General features: G+C 43.8%; 1 protein-coding gene across 1 annotated transcript in view; it reads left to right on the top strand.

Annotated features, from left to right (window-relative positions):
- Nucleotides 1-20,105, top strand: part of LOC122927042 (putative nuclease HARBI1) — a 29,786-nt gene extending 9,681 nt beyond the window's left edge. Inside the window, exons 3-5 of the mRNA XM_044278600.1 lie at nucleotides 3,716-4,425; nucleotides 4,970-5,338; nucleotides 18,264-20,105. Of these exons, the coding sequence (XP_044134535.1) occupies nucleotides 3,716-4,425; nucleotides 4,970-5,338; nucleotides 18,264-18,265 (1,081 nt within the window). The 3' untranslated portion in view covers nucleotides 18,266-20,105. The remainder of the gene's footprint in view (nucleotides 1-3,715; nucleotides 4,426-4,969; nucleotides 5,339-18,263) is intronic.
- Nucleotides 20,106-22,042: the final 1,937 nt, after the last annotated feature.

Here is a 22,042-nt window from a genome sequence, read left to right as displayed (position 1 = left end):
ACTTGAGCTCCCCAAGCTAACGAGTGAACAATCACATGCACTGTCCCGTCCCTTTAATTCTGCAGAACTGAAGAAAGCCCTTAAAGATTCCCCTCTCCATAAAAGTCCAGGTCCAGACGGGTTACCAATGAAATACTATGACTCCTTCCAAACAACCCTCCTGCCTAGATTCCTACTTGTCTGCAACTCATTATGGGAAGGGAAACCCCTACACCCGCATATGCTAGCAGCTCAAATAACAATAATCCCCAAGGAAGGGAAGGATCCCTCGTTATGTGCCAGTTATAGGCCGATATCCTTGCTCAATACGGAACTAAAATTGCTAGCCAAGATGCTGGCCTCTCGCCTTCAGTCGCTCCTGCCTCATTTGAACCACATGGAGCAGGTGGGTTTCGTGGGAGGACGTGAGGGGAGGATGAACATTAGTCGCTTGATTAATATCATACACCATGCCCACGCTACTGCCACTCCATTGGTTCTTCTCGGCACAGATGCCGAGAAGGCTTTTGATAGAGTGGATTGGACTTTTATGTGTGCAGCGTTGAAGGTCTTTGGTATACCCGCAAGCTTTATTGAGGTAGTAATAGCTATGTATAGCAACCCTAGCGCCAGAGTTCTGGTAAATAGCATACTCCCCTCCCCCCCTTTACAATTAGCAATGGTACTAGGCAGGGCTGCCCTCTTTGCCCGCTCCTCTTCATCCTGTCAGTGGATCCACTCTTACAGGCTCTCCGGCGGGATGAAGAGATCCGGGGAATGACCATCAAAGGGAGAACCCACTCACCTGCTGCATTCGCAGACGACCTCCTCCTCATCATTACGAATCCCGCTGAAACCTTCCCGGCGATTCATGTGTTGTTGGAGTATTTTGGGTCCCTCTCTAATTTCAAGGTTAATCTCACCAAGTCGCAGGTCTTGAACATATCTCTTGACATGCAAACGCAAGCTTTCTTAGAGCTTCGTACCCCATTCAAGTGGTCTAATAGTAGTATTCCCTTCCTGGGGGTGAACATTACTTCCCATTACTCGCAGTTGTATACGGAAAATTTTAAAAATATATCCCGGAAAATTAAAGATCTTATGACATCTTGGGATCTACCATTTACATCTTGGTTCGGCCGCAGAACCTTAATTAAATCACTGATCCTCCCAAAGGTCCTGTACTACCTACCTAATTTTTGTACCAAGAGTGTTTTTCATTCAACTGAAAGGGATATTGATGCGTTTCCTCTGGATTAGTGCCAGGCCTAGATTGCCGTACAGCCAAGTGATCAAACCTCAGAAGCTGGGAGGTTTGGGTGTCCCAGACTTTCTTCTGTATTATAAAGCAATCCATGGCCTAAGGGTCCTAGATTGGATGCGTAGCCCACCAGAAAGGTTGGATGTGGGGTTGGAACAGGATTTAGTGGGATTCCCTCTGCGCTCTTTAGCACTACTCACAGACCACAGGCAGGCAATCATGAAGCATATAACTAACCCCCTAACACGCAACACTCTCAAAGTATGGTTCGCGGGAATGTCGGAGAAACTGGTCCCAGGGCTGATCTCTCCACTTTTGCAGGTTAGAGACGTCTTATGGGATTCCTCCCAGGAGTTTAGATCCACGTTGGCTGAAGGGCCTAAAGCGAATTCTACCCCAATACTTGACTTATTGAGCAATCCTCATGAGGGAGATGATGTAACTCTTCGTCAACCCCAAATTGAGAATCTATCCCAATTCCAATATGCCCATATTTTAAAGGCCACTGCAGGGAGACTATCACAGGTTTGGAACACCCCCACTCATTTTGAACAAATATCCATGTAGAGGAATGAGCCAAGTAAAAAAATCTCCAAAATATACGCCTCCCTACTCGAATCTCCCCAAACAATTGCACCCCCTTTTTTTATCAGGAGGTGGGAGAAAGACCTAGATACCACGTTTTCTTCAGACGAAACAAGAATAATCTTATCACAAACTAGCAAAATATCCAGATGTGTGTGACTGCAAGAGAACTACTTTAAGATGGTTACTAGGTGGTACTACACCCCAGCAAAGCTGCATAGGATTTTTCCCGACTCCTCGCCAATGTGTTGGAGGTGCCTTGACGCTGAAGGCTCGTTCAAGCACATATGGTGCGATTGCCATCTAATAGAACCGTTCTGGAAGGGAGTATGTGACGTTATTTCCAAATTGCCGGATAGGACCTTCCCACTTTCACCACAACATTGTCTGATTGGCCTAAGACCATCAAATTGCCGCTCTCCACATACCAACCGCCTGCAACAACACCTCTTGGCAGTGGCCAGACTCCTCATAGCTTCTAATTGGAAGTCGAGGAGTGTGCTTACTATTCCTCAATGGCTGGCTCGCTGTAACCAAGTGTACCGGTTAGAGCAGATAGCGCATTGGGAGATTAACAACACTCCTCTGTTTGACAGAGTCTGGGGGGATTGGAAAAAACTAAGGGAATTTACCTAATAGGGCCAACCCTGTTGTTTGTGGGTAACAGACTTCCGCTTTGAGAGGTATTCAGCCTATTATAATGATTAACACCTAGGAGTATAACTAAGAAGGTATACGATGCAACTGATATGACTGTATTCTCTGCCGTATGTTAATGTTAGTTGTTTCTTATTGCTTTACAAATTCACTGAAATTTGTTTATGTAGATGTCAATATTATTCTGCCTTGTGCGGAAGCACAATATGATGCCATTCTTGTCCTCAAAGTATGACATTCTTCATGATATGTACAATAACATATTTTACAAACTATCATTTGGAGAAGGAAATGTTTTTTGAGAAGACACTGGTGCTCCTGTTATTTGTGCATTTCCTGGGCCGAGTTATGACACATGGCCTAGGAGCAGCTTAGACTCCATTGATGTGAATGGGGCCGCTACCTTCTCAAAACAGCTGATTGGTGGGGGTCCTGTGTGTCAGACCCCACCCATCAGATACTGATGGCCAGTATAAAAATACTGGAAAACCCATTTAAGCTGGCTACACACTTGAACTGTTGCTTCGCTGACAACTTTTTCTCCTGAACCCCCCCCTCCTGCCATAAACGTGCACGCTAGGCTTGGCCAGAAGCTCTGTCAGCAGATTATCTCCTCTAAGAACAAAAAGATGTTGAATTTCAATTTTTCTTTCCTCCAACAAAGTCAGGAGGTCTTTATATACATTAGACTGTCAGCTGGTCTCGCTAAAATTTATCGCTTTTGGCTGACATTAATCTGGTGTGTATGGCCACCTTTTGGCCTCTGCACACGACCATATGTATTTTGCAGTCCGCAAATTGCAGGTCTGCAAAAACGAGTACCGCCTATGTTGCATCTGCTTTTTTTTAAGTCAATGGGTCTGTGGTCCGCGTTGTAGGACATGGTCTATCATATTGCAGAAAGGACATACGGATGCGGAAAGCACTTGAATCTTCCGTGTGCTATCCACATCCATATGTCTTCTACTCAAAAGGATAGAATCTGTCCGCAAAATGCAGACCACAGGTTCGTTGCAGTCAAATGGGTCAGCACAAAAAGGCACACGGATCGCATCTGTATTTTGCAGATCTGCAGTTTGAGGACACGGTCGTGTGCATGAGGCCTTACCTGAAAGAGAGGTGGTATACCTTCCCCTCCTTGGGTCACTAAATCTAAATAAACGTGGTGTCTTTGCACTTTGTAGTTTGATTGTGATGTTTGATTTTATATTTCTCTCTCGTTGTTTCTTTTAGGTCTGTTATGGATCTTCATGCCATGTTTCACATCCATGAAAAGAGCGCCCAGCAAAAACTATTGCAGCAAGAATCTAATCCGAACCAGAAGCACAGAGAACGCATTTTTAGACCACGGATATCCCTTTTTGGATTAAACGAAGACGAAGTTAGATCTAGGTATCGCTTTAGCACAGAGGTTATCCTTGAGTTATATGAACAGATCCAGCAGGACATAGAGCCAAACTGTGAAAGAAATCACGCTGTACCAGGAATGGTAAAGCTGCTGAGTGCTCTCCATTACTTTTCTTCTGCATCGTTCCAGGGTACAGTGTCGGCTCTCTCTGGCATATCCCAGCCTAGTTTCAGCCGCCATTTAACACAGGTCCTAAAGGCCATTAACAAATTAACGACACAGTACATCGTCTTCCCATCAGATAAAACAGCTATACAAATAATTAAAGATGGGTTTTATAAAATGTCATCTTTTCCTAATGTCATGGGAATAATTGACTGTACACATGTTGCGCTATCTCCTCCAACAGAAGATATTTACAGAAACAGTAAGAATTTCCACTCATTAAATGTCCAGATGGTGTGTGACTCTGACATGAGGATTCTTAATTTGGTAGCAGGGTACCCTGGATCCACCCATGATTCCTATATCCTAAAACATTCCAGTTTACATGCAATTTTGTCTTCCGGAAACCTTCCAGAGGGTTGGATTTTGGGTGAGTAGACTTCATTTTCTGTATTTATGTCCTTTTTTCGATGACTGAAGAAAGATATGGTAAATAACAGAGGCAAACGCACAACGATCCAAGTATCTGTACCAGGGCTGGTACCCACAATAGAAACCAGAGCTCCTCAATCACAACCACATACTTCTCAGACCCAGACTTCCAGTTGGATAGGGTTGGATTTTGTGATCTACGTTGCACATGTGGTGTGAACCTAGCCTTACACTGCATTTTACTTGCAGATTACTGCTGATCACAGGGGCTGCAACTTGCAAGATCTCCCGTGATCATCTTGATTTAGGGAAATGTGTAAATTGCTGTTGTCCCATCCATATATTCCTTCAAGGTAGGGTTAAATGATGACCTCCGCTAAGTAATGATGTGTAGATTCCAAGTGCCTTGCAGAAGTTGTGCCATAGATACGTCATAGACAGGACAAGACAAAAAAGGGTCAAAGGTATGATAAAGTGACTTTGTACCATCTCTGATCAATTTACATGAATTCATAACTTTTGAAATCACATTTATTTCACAGGTGATGATGCGTACCCATTGACCGAGTGGCTGTTGACCCCAATAAAAGACCCTAAAACCAAAGCAGAAAAGCAGTACAATGCCGCACACAATGCCACTCATTCAGTCATTGAACGCACTTTTGGGTCATTAAAAAGTCGCTTCCGTTGCCTTGACAGATCTGGAGGTGTCCTACAGTATTCTCCAGAAAAAGGAGCCCAGATTATCTTGGCATGCTGCATTCTGCATAACTTGGCTGTCAGTCGAAAACTGGATGTGGATATTGTCGATGATCTGGAAGTACCGCCTCCTGTGCCACCAGTTTCAAAAGATGAGAACACACAAGCTGGAAAACGGATCCGAAGTAAAGTGATCACCAGATACTTTACATGTAAGTGTACCAAAAATATGTATCGTATGTGAAGACTAAGCATTTAGCGCAGGTCAGTTCGGGGACAGCACGTAATTGAAAGTTTGAACATTTTGGGGGTCATTTATTAAAACAAGCATTATAGACGCCGGTCTTGATAACTCCTATATCTGGCAGGGTATTTGCCGAAGTTATGAAGAGGCGCAGGTCTCTACATAACTTCAGCGCATTCCAGTGCCAGTCTAAATGATAGCCAGCTTTCTTGCTGGCTTACATTTAGACCATTTTCTACGCCTAAAACAGGCCCGTCCCTTTCACCGCCCACACCACGCCTAGTGCGTGCATGAAGATGTAGGAATATAGTCAGCAAGATCGCCATAGGCGAAATCCAGCGCTGCAAGGTTCATTAAAAGGCAAGTACAAGGTTCATTATTTAAAAGGCAAGTACATAGTCAATCTGATGCGTTTCGAGAAGAACTAGCGCTTAATGATAATATGATTATTCTAGTTCAGCTTGAAAGCCATCATTATTGGCTATGTACTTGCCTTTTAAATGATAGATGGAATTATGGTTATTTGTTTGTTGCACAACTCTTTATGGAACAGATAAAACAGAACAGCAGGACAGATGTGCTAGACTACGTTCACACCAGTTTTAGGTGCTCTTAAGGTTTCTGTTGCTTTTTGAATGAAGGAATAAAGTAATCTGCTGCACTATTCTGCCCAGTAAAAAAATAAAAAAGGTCACACACACATCATAAATCAATAGAATCTATTAGGGCTCATGCACAGGACCGTGATTGACCTGAGAAACACAGTCCGTGTATCGGCTACATCTCCTGGGCCACCGCAGCTCTCCTGATCCATATTGACTGTAGCATAGTAATTTATGATACAGTCTGTCTCTATCTGATCGCCGGGCTATTGCTGTGTACTCGCATGATGATAATGGTGTACTAGGGGTGCACCACCAATGAGGTGAGGCAATTGCCTCAGGCAGAACCAGGTAGGGGCAAGAGGGGGGCAGTGGAAGGGGGATTATCTGTTTTTGCAGTATAGTATTGGGAAGCACAGTGGGCACAGTATGTGGCGCTGTATTACCTGTATGTTTTGTAGCTCTGTATGTTTTCCAAGTATGTCTTTAACAGTAGGGCTGGAGGGAAGGGGCTAGGTTAAGAAATTGGCATTGGGGGTTTGGGGCGCCGTTTCAGTTTTTGCCTCAGGCAGCAGAAAGGCTTAGGTGCACCCCTATGGTGTACTCATATTACTATGATACAGTCAGTTTGGGTCAGGGGAGCTGCAGTCAGCCTAGGAGATGCAGCCGATACATGGACCATGTTTCCCAGGTCAATCACAGTCATATGCATGAGCCTTCAAGAAAAGGATCTGTTATACACCATCAGGGATTAAGAAAACATGGAAGTCCTGACCCTAGTATATACAGAGCCTTAGAGCACATTCATAGTTGCGGAAGCATATCAAGAAGGCTGTTCTAGATTCTACAGTTCACTGCCGGATCCTTATTGACTATAATGGGGTCCGGCTGTGATCTTGATGTTTTCCAGCATAAATGGCAGGTTTCAGCTGGACAAAAACCTTTGCATGCAAAAGTTTTTTTCTAGCCGACAGCCGGCATTTGCCACAGATGCAAATATACCCTTAGCATAAAGTACCACTCCTTTAAAAAAAAAAATCACTGGGGAATGACATGGTGTGTTGTTGACCTTTTCAGTTGCAGATCAACTGATTTCCGGGCCCCTCTTCTAATCCAAGATGGCCGCACACTGTGCATTTGTAGTCTAAGATTGTTCTGTCTTCATACACGTTCACACAGTATGCAGTCTGACATTCAGCATAAACCATTCCTGTCTTCCAAATAAGAAGACTGTTCTTTGTAGTCTAACTTGTTTATTGATAAAACAGGATTGTTGAATGGTAAAACTACAAGAATACAAATAGCATGTATAAGTATAAAAGATAGATAGCATGCACTATAACATTTGCATTAACACTGAAGCACATAGTAAAATGGCGGCCTGTACATAAGGTTAGATGTCTAGCTAACAGTAGTAACAACTCCCTGAGTAACAATTACAACCAGCTGAACAGCTCTGCATAACACAATATCCCTGAAACAAAGGTAGATCTCTCACCAAATATCCTTTTACAAGGATGGTGGAGTTTGAGAAGAAGATATGCAAAAGGACATATCTGCTGATGTGTCCTGGAGACTGGAGACTTCTATTTCGCAAAATGCTTTGCACTCCCACAATGCAGTGCGCCACCCACAATGCAGTAGTCTTTGTAACAGGGAAAACAAAGTGTAATACAACTTAAAACAGCTAGATGGTGCTATAGCCACACTAACTACTTGAGAAATACCATGACTGTCAGAATGAACTAAAATCATTTTCTAACCCTGCTGGGCAGAACAAAGATGAGTAGTATAGGGCTAGTCAACTCGTCAAATCAAAAGGGACATGTCGACACACCATTTCCCCACCCACAACCCCTCCTACAACCCCTCCCAGTCCCTCCCAAACCAAGCCTAACTACCGCCCCAACCTACGCCTAAATACTGCACATTCAAAGCCCCTTTTATTCTGTTAGAATCTGATATTACGTCAGTAATTTCATTGTTTTAATATCTATAAAAATAAAATGATATTAAGCCTGTATTAACCTCTTACTAAGCAATTATAAAAGCCATTATAAATATTGACAATGTCTAATTGAGCCGTCTATCTTCCTAAAACTAAAGGACCTTTGATGATGTCACCGCAGGTCCTGAAAGGTGAAGTGACGCAGTCCCTTTTTTAGTGGACCTGCGATGTAAGAAATTTGCTTTAATTATATACGATCGTGTCCGTGATTTAAGCAAAATATTTGATCACCGCATCTAACAGAGATATGTATTGTAATGAATCTCCTGGCACCCCGACAGGGTACCCCCGTTGATTGATGCTCCTAGTGCTTCCCGAGGGCTCCAATCACTCCACTTGACACCGTTAGCACTGAAGACCCCACGAACCGCCGCAGCTTGGTTGGGGTCTCGCCATCTCCTACCTACCCTGGAACTACGACAAGGCTCCAGTGGGTGAACCTCTCTTCCTTTTAAAAGCGATGCAGGAACAAGCTCTTAAAAGAGCTCAGTGATTATAGCCAGGGGAGTATACAGCGTATAGCAATCCCCAGTGTAGATACAGCGTTTCCCCCCACACATGAGACGAGGCTCTATGTTGAGGGTAAAGCAGGAACTCTTTAATGGGGCTACATGTCAGCCTTTTATGCAGGTCTTCCAGCAAGGGACACTCCCCCCAGGGACCTTGTGGAAGACTGTGACAGTTTATACATTAACCAATCACATGCACTTACAGTATTGAAACCTTCACAGCAACCACCCACTCTGTCTGTGATGCAATCAACAAAATACAATGGGCATTGTCTGTGACGCAATCAACAAAATACTATGGGCATTGCCTGTGATACAATTACCAAACATAATGGGCTAACTTAATCACTCACAGGCAGAAAACACACATTTTTCCCAAAACACAGAAAACAACTCAAAACCCCACATATCCCCATAATTTATACATCCATGGATAGCTCTGATCTGGGCAAACAACCTATTCCAAAATCACCCAGATCCGAGCAGGGGTTCCCGAGTTCCATGGAAGTCACGGTCTATCTTCTCCTTCAAAGTTAGTATATGGACCATAATACTGAGGCAAGAGGCTGGCAAACAGTCCCCTCCAATACCCAGTGGCAGGGTTAGTTTCGTCACATGTATAATTCATAAATATTAACAATAGCTAATTGCGGCACCCAACTTTCCCAGGTGCCGATAACACGTTGAAGACATGTTTGGGCATGTCCTAAGATGTACCGTCAGTAATTCAGATGTCCTAAGACACTATTTAAGAGGGCCAGCCGCGGCACCCAACTTTCCCGGGTGCTGATTCAGCGTTTGTTTTGTGAAATACGGCCCCACATTTTGTGAAGCGCTTCAAGGAATGTCTGAGCATGATGAAGGCATGTTCGTACATGTCCTAAGACGTTATTTAAGAGCGTCAAAATTGTTTTGTTTCATTAGGGAAATAACTAAAATCGAAGGCGTAAGTGATTTAAGCAAAATGTCTTTATTTATGATGCATCACGGTACATTTTTCAATAACTCAGTAGGGTAGGCACGTTTGCGTGTAATTACAGCAACGTATACATAATTGTTTCATGCGATTTGTTACAAAGGTACGTACAACATGGTAATTTTTTCTAAAATCACTCGTAAATATTTTTAATACAGTTTCAAAAGACATTCCTATAGCGATACAATGTAAGATATAGATGCAGTAATGCCCGCAGACCGAACTAGCGACGTCCTGTATTTGTCTGTTTTGATACCTTATAATCTTAGAATTTTTAGATAAAAATTTCATAAATTCACCAGGAAATATTTCATTTTCGGGGGCGATAATGCATAGCTATCAAAAACAATTCAGGTATAATATAATAAAAATCCAGTGCTTTCCCCGCTGATATGAATTGTCCGTATTGTGGGGTTTCGCTCTGGTAGATAAGGTAAGTGGACGCAGTACAGAGGCAAAAGACAAGTTCTTAACACAAAACTTCAGTGTTTATTCACACGAGGCAAATGCACAAAACAATGCGTTACTTTGTAGTCTTGGTGTTTACTTCACACACAATGGAAAGTACATCTTGGTGTTACTTCACACAAATTGGAAAGTTCATATAAGACAAGTCACCTTGATGTCAGTTCTGCCACCAGCAGTCCACGGCAGGCTTTAGGGGGCCTGTTTTCTCAGCCCATGGGTCTCAGCCCTCCAACCTGGCACCAAGCCTCAGATCCCAACACCGAGATCCTGCTGCTGAGCCCAGCTGCCTATTTAAGGACAGCAAGGTGCTGCCCAAAACTCGGATCGGCAATTAAAATCCAGTCCCGTATTTGACCCCACCTGGCTGCAAATGTCATGGTCTTACCTTCTTACTGTTCTCCTTCGTTTGACATGTGCTGGCGGCCATCTTGGTTTCTGGGTTTCTTGTAGCCTCCCACCCTGCGGCTTCTCCTTCCCACTGGGAGGAGCTGGATGCCTAGCTCATATATATAGGAGGTCTGTGGCCTCAGTTCCTTGCTTGGTCCTCCTGTGTTCACATGCTTCTAAGACTGCTGCTGCTTCTGGTTCCTGATCCTGGCCTCGTCTGACTACCCCGTTGGTTCCTGATCCTGGCTTCGTCTGACTACCCCGTTGGTTCCTGATCCTGGCTTCGTCTGACTACCCCGTTGGTTCCTGATCCTGGCTTCGTCTGACTACCCTGCTGGTTCCTGATCCAGGCTTCGTCTGACTACCCTTCTGGTTCCTGACCTCTGTCTACGCAAGACCCTGCTTCGGTTTAGCCATCCGTTTGGACTTTTGCTTACGGCTTGCTTTTCAATAAAGCCTTCTTATTTTCCACTTATCTCTTGTTGTACGTCTGGTTCATGGTTCCATGACAGCAAATCAGCCCAGCAGCACACACTGGGAGGAAAATACCTGTTTTCCGAGACCATTACCCTCACTATGTCACAATTTTTACAATATAGGCCGTCGGACGGTCGATGATTTTATTTTCCGGTAATAAATCGCACGGAAATACACCTTTAAAGGGAACCTGTCATGTGGATATTTGATTATAATCTAACTAATTATATACAATCATTAACTACTAAAAAGTACCTTAGATGTATTCACTTACTGGTGTGACAGATGGTTAACTCATAATATACACACAAAGATGCCACATGCTAATGAGCTGATTCGAGTCCGGCGTGATGTCATTGAGTCCAGCGTATATTTAATTCAGAGCCACTCCCCTGCCCACCTGCTGCTGATTCCTATGGAAACAAACTGTCACTCGACAGCAGGTGGGCAGGGAGAGTCAGGAGCTCATGAATATTCATCATTATCAGCTGGAGCTTTTCAATACAAGATGTTGGCAGATTGACTGGGTCAATTAAAGAAAGTGACCCAGCATTTTGCTTAGAGAATCAGTCACTTATTTATGTTGCCCTTAGTTAGGACACCATAAAACTGGTGACAGGTTCCCTTTAAATATACAACGGGTATGAAAGTTGGCTTTGATAACGCATGTCATTTCATAATTATTAATTTTTATTGAAAATCATATAAAACACCTCTTCTGTTGTTTATTTAAATATTTTCATTAATGAAATACACAATCATGTTAATAGTGTTTAGCACCCAACAAATCTAATTTCAGCTCTGAGATTTTCAGTTTTTACTAGAGAGAAATGGCCGCCGGGTTCTTGATCCGGTGATAAATCAAAAGCAAACGAAGTGTAACCGTTCGAAAAATTCTGAACGATCCACGGAGAAAGCATTGTCGGCCTTTTGCTTCCGCGAAATGTGTACGAGCGACATGTATTCACGAACAGCCGAATCGTCTTGAAAATTCGGCTGAAACTGTTTTGCGGGTATCTGTTGTCTGTCCAAATATAAGGCGGCATAATTCACATTATAGTGATTGAAGCACAAAGGATTTCTTTGGTAGTTCCCGGAATATGATTCATTGTACACAAACGCTAGTACCAGATTCTCGTGGTTAGATATGCAAGTACCTGTGGGAATGCGATACACTTTAAGCGACATGCGCGATCGGCCGAGTACTTTGCATTAGCGGTTAACAGAGGGTGACTGTGTCCGATTCTCACAGTGGGCGATACTTGAACTCTTTTGACAAACAGTTAGGGTGAGGATTAGGGACGCTGTAGGAGATGATCTGCTCCCTGATCCTGGCATCCTGCCCTAGCTGCTTCCCTATTATACCTTACATTGTACGGTGGGGGGTTTCCCCCACTCCCCACCGTGACAGAATGTCCCACTAGGTGGCCCTCACACTGGAAGATGGAACATCCAGACAAGGAGCATAACTCCAGCACACACCAAGGCTGGAGTACAACAGACTCCTCATCTAAAGCCACAGGTATAAGAAGCACAAGTGACCACACCCAGCAAGGTAGTTAACCCTTACACACCAGACAGAGGGAGGCTACAACTTAAAGGGGAAGTGCACACACAAGCATAGTGTCACCGCCAGCTCTCTGAGAAGGTCTGGCAGACTTCTGTACCTCTTGCATGATGTTCTTTGTTTTGGTTTCACTTTGTCATCTCCTTTCCTTCTCCCAGCTGTCATCTATTTACACTAATTGCCTCCCTTTATATTTCCTCCCATACTGCCCCCGCGGTTTATACTACTTCCTGGATTGACTTCTGGAGACTTCTGTTACTGCTTGTTCAGATAAGTCCTTTCATGTATTGTTTGATTCTAGGTGACCCTGAATCCCTCCGAATTAAGTGCAGGGAGCTGGTGGTCGTGTCCCCTCACTATTATAGGGTTTTCAGGTGTCACACAGTCTAGGTACGAGGGCATGCAATCGTCTACCTCTGAGACCCTTGTATGTGCTTGATAGGAATCTCAACGTCCCACTTGGTACCCCTGGCACCAAACTTCTAGTATCGGCTTGGTTTGAGTCCCTTTCTGACGTCAGGAGAGCGCTTCACTCAGTAGGTAATAAAAGACACAACAGTGATGTACTGAATGAACACTCTAAGGTTTATTTTTAATATAGAGGAGGCTTTACCCCCTTTATTAGCATATCATCGTAAGTTATGTATTCAACCTATCATATTAACACGTTCTATTCTACAGACAGTGAAAGAGAAACAAAAACTGAACTTCCATATTAGGAATATTGTCCGGGAGTAGTGCCAAAGAGATAAAATTCAGGGTTACAGAGAATAGAAACTTAACAGCAATTAGTTTGACAGCAATCAGAGTTATTTCCTAACAGAGAAACGAAAGTTCAGCAAAAAGCAGAATTTGTTTTTGACATTAAAAAGAACATGGATTCCTTTCAGTGTTTAGCAGTCAGGGTGAGCTCTTAGGGTTTTACAGGGGTCACCTTTATGCTCCTTAGTTTGGGATCAAGCCAGTCGGATGTTTATCCATAACTTCCAGCTATCTGCAACATCATCCGTGACACATAGCATGCGTGGCAACCATGTCACGGCAATCACCCAGCAGGCGAAGACACTGCCACCGCATGCTCTAACAGCAACACGTTTCCGCGGGCAACCGCAAGTGTGGCAACAGTGTCACAGCGTACACCAAGGGCCGTGACAGTTTTGTTCTCTAAGATAACGCCACATTCTTGTTTTCAGCGTTCTATTAAAACGCTCCACCAACGATGCTTTGACCGTATACGAATTAAAAAAAATGATGTATTTTAAAGGCTTCATAAAGTTGTCTCATAGGTTTGTTTATAAACTCTCGACCCTGATCCGTCTGAAGTTTCCTGGGGGACCGCCCGCTTAACGTAAATATCTGTTCAAAAAGCGTCTGCCACTGTCACCCCGGATTTATTGGAAAGTCCAGACACCGAAGTGTATTTCGAAAGAATATCAACGACCTTAAGCAAGTTTTAAACCATTATTTTCTTTAGAAAATCTATTATTGACACAAAATCGGCTTGTCATTGGTCGTCTATATCAGACACCACAACTTTGTTTCTTTTAAATGATTTTTTAACCGATTTGTGCAATTAGTAAGTATCCTCGTTGTTCAACCACTTTTTTACAGCGTCTTTTCTTATTCCAAATTTTCGTACTTCTCTGAATAAGGCTGGAACGCCGCCGTAAGAACCGACAGCTTTTGGCGTGTAGTACTGTTTTCTTAATATTTCGGCGTTTGCGGTCATTTTAACAACATTCTTGAGTACCTGATATCACCGGTGCGCCCTCGCGGTTTATGCAATTTGAACTAATCAAGATAGTGTATTTATTGTAAAAAAGAAAAACGGACTACATTTTTATTTAAAAAGTCATTTTATGTAAAACATTATCAGGCATTACATACAAATACATTTAAAGTAAAAGTTACAACGTTAACCAGTCTGTAACAAAGGCGGCATTCTCTTTTTAGGTAATAAAGAGCCTCGTGTTAACACAGGGGTTGTTGTTACGAACGGCTACTGCCTAAAAGGGGTACGAACCGCTTCAAAAGATTCACCAGGCGACCCCCTTTTTAAATGATTGTAAAGTTCTCTCATTCTTGAAATTACTGATCACAGTTGATGGCACGTTCAGTTCGGCAATGGTTTCCATGAAGAAGTCCCACCCGTTGCGTCGCAACGTGAATCAGGTCGATGATGTTGGATCCTGGTATAACTTGATCTTTGTAAATTAATTCACCCCTAGCATTCCAGTACGGCTTTTTACCCGATCGTCGCAGTTTGTTCATTTTTCCTATACCTTATATTAACATTGTCAAGTATGTCTTTAACATCGTCTCCGCTAGAAGATGCATTTGTCAAGGGTTTTATGATCGGGTTGCGGCTGCGTAATCAAAGTTAGGCTAGTTTCACACTAACGGCAAGGAACTCCGGCAGGCTGTTCTGTCGGGTGAACATCCTGTCGGATCCGTGCTGCCGCTAGTGCACACGTGCCCCCGGACTACCGCTCCGACCCCATAATAAGCATAAGAATAAGCTAGTTAGGGTCTGCTGACATTAGCACATCACTAATGTCAGCCAGTTTAGTAGGGTTAATCCTGGTTACAGAAACCCTTTAAATCACGGACGCCTTCGATTTTATTAAACACGATCGTATATAATTAAAGCACATTTCATACTTCACAGGTCCACTAACAAAGGGACTGCGTCAGTTCACCTTCCAGGACCTGCGGTGACATCATCAAAGGTCCTTTAGTTTTAGGAAGATAGACGGTTCAATTAGACATTGTCAATATTTATAATGGCTTTTATAATTGCTTAGTAAGAGGTTAATACAAGCTTAATATCATTTTATTTTTAAAGATATTAAAACTTAATTAAATTACTGATGTAATATCATCTCTAACAGAATGAAAGGGGCTTTGGATGGGTGATATTTTGGCGTGGTTTGGGGCGGTATTTAGGCTTGGTTTGGTGGGGGTTGTGGGCGGGTTTATGGGTAGGGAAAGGAGCGTGTTGACCTGTCACTTTTGATTTCACGAGATGACCAGCCCTATACTACAGTCCTGATCAAAAGTTTAAGACCACTTGAAAAAAACATATTTTACATTGGTGGATCTTAACAAGGTTCCAAGTAGAGCTTCAACATGCAACAACAAGAAATGAGAGTGAGACAAAACATTTTTTGAGCATTCAATTAATTGAAAATAACGATTAAACTGAAACAGGCTGTTTTTCAGCTGATCCAAATTTTAGGCCCTTACTGGTGCTGACTGCAGCCCTATAACCATCAGACGGCATCTGAGACTGAAGGGCTTCAAAAACAAAAAACTTCTTCAAAGACCTCGTCTCCTTGAACGCCACAGAACTGCTCGTTTGGACTTTGCAAGAGAGCACCAAACATGGGACATTAAAAGATGGAAGAAAGTTTTATTCTCTGATGAGAATTTTTTTTTACCTTGATGGTCCTGATGGTTTCCAATGTTACTGGTAGGGGTGGGCGATATAAATTTGTGCCACGACATGGATTTTGTGCATATCGCCTATATCGCCGGACTGCGATATGACCACGGAGCGGTAGTGAAGATTGGTTACCATGGCAGCCAGGAGTCACACTACTGAAGTCCTGGCTGCCATGGTATGTTAGTGAGCAGCATTATACTCACGTGCGCCGTGGCCGCCGATCGCTCCTTCTTCTGTCTGTGCGGAGCGCCCGGCGGCCACGTCGTATGAGAGTATAATGCTGCTCACTAACATACCATGGCAGCCAGGACTTCAGTAGCGTCCTGGCTGCCATGGTAACCGATCGGAGCCCCAGCATTACACTGCTGGGACTCCGATCGGAACTGCCCACTGCCACCAATGATGGGGGGGAGGAGGGGGACCCTGTGGCCACTGCCACCAATGATTAATACTGGGGAGGGAGGGGGGGTGGGTTTGAGTTACCAGAGGGGGCTGATAAGAGGGAGAGGCTGGGGGGCTGATCAGAGGCTGGGGGGCATATCAGGGGCTGGGGGGCTGATCATAGCCTGGGGGGCACATGAGAGGCGGGGGGGCACATGAGAGGCTGGAGGGAGGATCAGGGGCTGGGGGGCTGATCAGAGCCTGGGGGTCACATGAGAGGCTGGGGGGCTGATCAGAGGCTGGGGGGCACATGAGAGGCTGGCTGCCATGGTCAGCTCCCTGCTATTGTGTGCACAAAGCACATGGCAGCAGGGAGAGTGTAAAGTCCTATTCACCCTAATAGAGCTCTATTAGGGTGAATATGACAAGGGTTCTAGCCCTTAAGGAGGCTAATAGTTATTAAATTAAAAGTAAAAAAAAAGTTTAACTCCCCCAAATATAGAAAACAATATATCGCACATCGCACATGCTTAAAATGATATCACAATATAGATTTTAGGCCATATCGCCCACCCCTACCTGGCATGACAAGCAGATCCCACCTGTTTTCTACACGCCACAGTGGAGGGGGCGCCATAATGGTCTGGGGTGCTTTTTCCTTCAGTGGAACAATGGAGCTTCAGGAAGTGCAGGCCGTCAAACGGCCGCTGGTTATGTCCAGATGTTGCAGAGAGCATTCCTCATGACTGAGGGCCCTCATCTGTGTGGTAACGACTAGGTTTTTCAACAGGACAACGCTACAGTACACAATGCCCGCAGGACAAGGGACTTCTTCCAGGAGAATAACATCACTCTTTTGGCCCATCCTGCGTGTTCCCCTGATCTAAATCCAATTGAGATGGATGGCAAGAGAAGTTTACAAAAATGGACAACAGTTCCAGACAGTAGATAGCCTTCCTGCGGCCGTCTTCACCACTTGGAGAAATGTTCCCACTCACCTCATGGAAACACTTGCATCAAGCATGCCGAAATGAATTTTAGAAGTGATAAACAATAACGGCGGAGCTACTCATTACTGAGTTCATGTTTGGAAGTTGGATTTATGTTTTTTTTTTTTTTGTTTGTTTTTTGGAGGTGTGGTCCTAAACCTTTGATCAGTTGAAAAACAGCCTGTTTCAGTTTATTCGCTGTTTTCATTAAATTGAATGCTCAAAAATGTTTTGTCTCACTCCCATTTCTTCTTGTTGCATGTTGAAGCTCTACTTGGAACCTTGTTAAGATCCAGCCATGCTAAATATGATTTTTTGCCATTTTTCAAGTGGTCTTAAACTTTTGATCAGGACTGTACTAAGATGCTTCCTGATTGGCCACCACTGCTGGCCAATCTGAGGACAGCAGGAAGTATCTTGGACTATCAAATGCACAATGTGCATCAGGTGGTCTGAGCCATCTTGGACGACAGAAGAGGAGCCTGGGGTTTGGCTGATCTCCAGCTAGAAAGATCAAAAAGAGGGAGTTTGAGATACCCCTTAATTGCCACATTTAGGCAGTGAAGATTTTTTTTTTGTTATCAAAACTGGTGCAATGGAGAAGTAGAGGTGGAGATGCCCAAAGCAAGATTTTTCAGAAGGCCTATTTGTAAATGTGAATGGCTGCTTTTTTCCTCCTCTTCAGTTTTGATATTCTCCTCTGGTATGTTTCGCTGTTCCCTGATAATCTCATTGCATGTAGTTTCTAATCATCTTATTAGTACTGTGACAGTAAGCAGCACTCGGTGCAACAACTTCTGCACAATTTGAAGAAGCAGAGCCTGGTATAAAACATGGCGGTGAGATAGAGTAGCAGCTTCCGTAAGACTACCTTACCCTTACATTAGACAGTGCAGCTAATTCATGGATAATAGCTGTGAAGATAAGAAATGGCAAGAATTACTCAAAGGCAATATAGTTGTCAGGCTTACAGTATAGTAATGTCTATCCTGTTTTCTTTAGGCTGTATGATCTCTTCACTATAGCAATAAATGTACTTCACCATAAAGTGAATTCTTAAATATTTGAACTTTCTTTTCCCCAGGAAATTTGGATGTGGTAATCTCTGGCATTCCTTATTAATAATTTTGGCTGTCTACACTCTCCCCCTGAAGTCCATGGACCTATAGTGTCCGTGTCTTGATTCCATCCTGCATAGATCTGTATATCTGACACGCATTGGTTTAGGTCTAGTGGCCACATCACTCATTTGCCCTCCCCTGACATAACAAGTATGCATAAGCTTGGTTATCTTTTATTTAAAGAGTAACTGCACTTTGTAAAAAACTTTTTGATATTTCATTGTGACATTTCAATGGATTGAATTGTTGGGGGTCTGAGCACTGATCACTAAAACGAGGAATAGGAAGCATTCACCTGAGCGCTTTCTATCCTCACTGCCGAAGATGGCCTCAAAGACTTTTTATTAAGGTTTCAACTCTTCATTTCAGCAGTGCATGGACCCTGACCTTGGACAGCATGCACTGGGTTTGAATCCAACCAAAGACGACATCTGCATGGAGTTTGTATGTTCTCCCTGCGTTTGCCTGGTTTTCCTCCAGGTACTCCGGTTTCCACCCACACTCCAAAAACATATACAGATAGGGAATTTAGATTTTCCTAGATGGTGGCGGGAATGGATTCAGCGCTTTGGACCGCTCAGGGCTGAGATACCAAAATGAAGTTTTGTTGTATAACTACAATGACAATAATAACGTTTCTTTATTCAGAATCAGAACCTTTTTACATAGTGCAGGTACATTTTGGTATTTTACTAATTTACTAATCCTAGATGGAGTAAGTTCAGCCAGGCTGTTTCGGCCTGCTCCAGATTTATCACAGGAGATCAGGCTGGATGATAAATATAGTGCAGGGTTAGACACTTTTCTCTGACTCTATACCAACCATTGGGTGGCCTACTTTGAGGCAAATTTTTTCACTAGAATTGTGGCACAAAATGGCACATACTAGGTCCACCCTCCTTCGGCAAATCATTCCCCCTTGTTGATCATGTCAGGGGAAAAAAGTGTAAAAACCCAAGGTGAACCAAATTGCGCCAATTAGTGCCTCTATTTAGACAGATGTTTGGCGCAGACACATTAGTGAGGTCACAATTTCTACTTCGGGTTTCCACTTTATTTCATAGTACATTCCTACAAGTAGGAACTAGAGCACTTGTGTTCCTGAAGCTTGACTGAGGAAATTGCTTGTCTCTGTCTGATACTTTGCAGAACCTACTGTATTAAACATACTACAATTGTCACAAATGAATAGTCAGACACTAAACGGACGCAGTTGATCCTTTACTACCTGGATCAAATTGTATTATCTAAGTGAAATTGTATAGCTAGATATATGTTAATACTTAGTTTATTATAAACTGTTTCCAGTTCTCCTTCCCATATGCTGAACTTCTATATGTCAATGCACAGGGTCTTTTCTTAGAAGACATTGTCTGCCACGCCACGTAGTTTGGGTAATGAGTGCCATTACTGGCCATTATAATGTTCTAGTAATGTCCTATACACCTCAGTGTATGCTTATGTTGTCAACACTTGTACATAAAGTTTTGTCAAAAAAATTATTGTTGCCTCTTCTTACTGATGTATGATTTACTCGTTCAGGAATGGCAGCTGGAAGCCCATTGTCCGAGACAGTTTTTTACAGTTCATGCCTTCCCTATCGCTCATTGAGCGATCAGGAAGTGGAAATGTCACTTCCAACTCAGGGTCCTAGCGATCATGTGATCACTGGGGGCTGGGTAACTGAACAAGCTGCTGGGATCAGCTCTGCAGTCAGGCTGCATTTCAATGTCTGTATTACGTCCACAAGTCCGGCCCGACCACAGGTATAATGACCTAAACTTACAGCAGCATAGATCTTTAAGGCCCCCTGCACACGACCGTCGTAGGTGTCCCGTTGCCGTATTGCAGACCGCATTTGTGGATCCGCAATACACGGGCACCGTTCCGTGTGCATTCCGCATCACGGATACGCACCCATTCACTTCAATGGGTCTGCAAATCCAGAGATGCGGAATGGTGCGGAACAGAACCGTTCGGAAGCACTAAGGAGTGCTTCAGTGGGGTTTCGTCCAGTACTTCCGTTCCGCAAAAAGATAGATCATATCCTATCTTTTTGAGGAACGGCCGGATCGCGGACCCATTAAAGTGAATGGGTCCACGATGCGTTGCCCCACGGTCGTGTTCGTGCATTGTGGGCCGCAGCACGGCCACGGGGCGCAGAAGTTCGTTTGCAGGAGGCCTAAGTTTGGGTCATTAGAAGAAGTAATGCAGGCAGTAAATTCAGCTTCATTAGTCGTCCGAATGAGGCCTAGCTAAGCATGTTTCTCCTATTGTGTGACCTCCACGTATAAAGAACATGTTCATAGGAGAGGATGTTGCATGACAGGTGGTTGATCCAACCAGCAGTCATGTCTGTTTAAGGGTCCATTCACACGTCTGCAGTGTTTTGCAGATCCGAAAACTGCGGAATCCGCAAAATACCGGGGAGGCACCCCAATAGAAATGCCTATTCTTGTCCACGGATCCGGACCCAAAGTGCGGACGTCTGAATGGAGCCTTTTTTAACACTGGATTCTCAATCACAATGTTCCTGCTTTCATTTCTTAGCAAACGCTGTGTACATTAAAGAAAGCGGTTGTAGCATGACTCACCAGGAGTACAATCTATGCCCTCAACATTTACAGAGAGAGCCAGTACTCTCAGTGTATACATTATTTACAGGGAGAGACAACAATTTGGGCTTATATCATTTGCAGGTGAAAGTATCTCCTCATTTTGACAAGGGACCACCACATTACACCAAAAAGGAAGCACAGACATGATGATGGTGGACAGTCAACACTGCAGCATTGTCCTTGCTTGCTTATAAACCGTTTTAATATTTCTATTAGACATTTACAACATCTATTTTGTTTAGATATATCTAAAAAAAAAGCAACATTGCAAATAATCTTGAGTTAAAAAAAATTCAACTATTTTGTGTATACAGTTCCTTCACAGGCCCACGTGCTTCCATGGTTACTGACTACAAACATATCCTGTGTAGTCAGATCCTGCAGTCATCTCTTAAAGGGGTTTTGCCATCATACACAATGGGGGGATATCGCTAGCATATGCCCCCCATTGTCTGAACAGAGCAGGGAAACAAATGGAGGGCGCACTGCACATGCACAGCCGCCCTTCATTCATTTCAATGGGGCAGCCAAAAATAGCCGAGCAGTGGCTCAGCTATTTCCGTCTGCCCCATCGAAATGAATGGGAGCAGGGGCGTGGTGCGCTCCCATTCACTTGTATGGGAGCAGCACTTGGTGGTGGAAGGACCCTGTGAAACCCGGGGTCCTCAAGCTACAGTTCTCCCCTCTCCGTTCTCCTTGTAGGTGCGGGTCCCAGATGTGGGACCCGCACCTATCAGACAATGGGGGCATATCCTAGCGATATGCCCCCATTGTATGTAATGGGAATACCCCCTTAAGCTCTGTTATTAAAGGAGTTGTGCAGCTTTAAACTTTTTTAACAGAGTTGCAGATGTACAGTATTTATGTCATTTGCAGAGGAGGATTAATTATTGACAGAGACATGGGCAGACGATCTGTGTGTGAAGCCCGGCTGCACAATACATCACAGACAGGCGACGTGCCTGTCTCATGTCAGGTGGACAGTGCGCGCCCACAGCTCCTAAATTGTGTTTGTTCGGCCAGGCTAAGGGAAATCCCTGGTCGCCGGATCCATTGTCAAACTGCCACACCAAAAACAGAGCAAAGGCTATGTAGCTTAGGGTCCATTCACACGTCCTGTTTTT

This window comes from Bufo gargarizans, chromosome 1, assembly GCF_014858855.1.
Source record: "Bufo gargarizans isolate SCDJY-AF-19 chromosome 1, ASM1485885v1, whole genome shotgun sequence".
NCBI classification, from domain to species: Eukaryota; Metazoa; Chordata; class Amphibia; order Anura; family Bufonidae; genus Bufo; species Bufo gargarizans.
The sequence above is the reverse complement of the archived record's forward strand: the minus strand, read 5'-3'. Positions and strand labels throughout refer to the sequence as shown.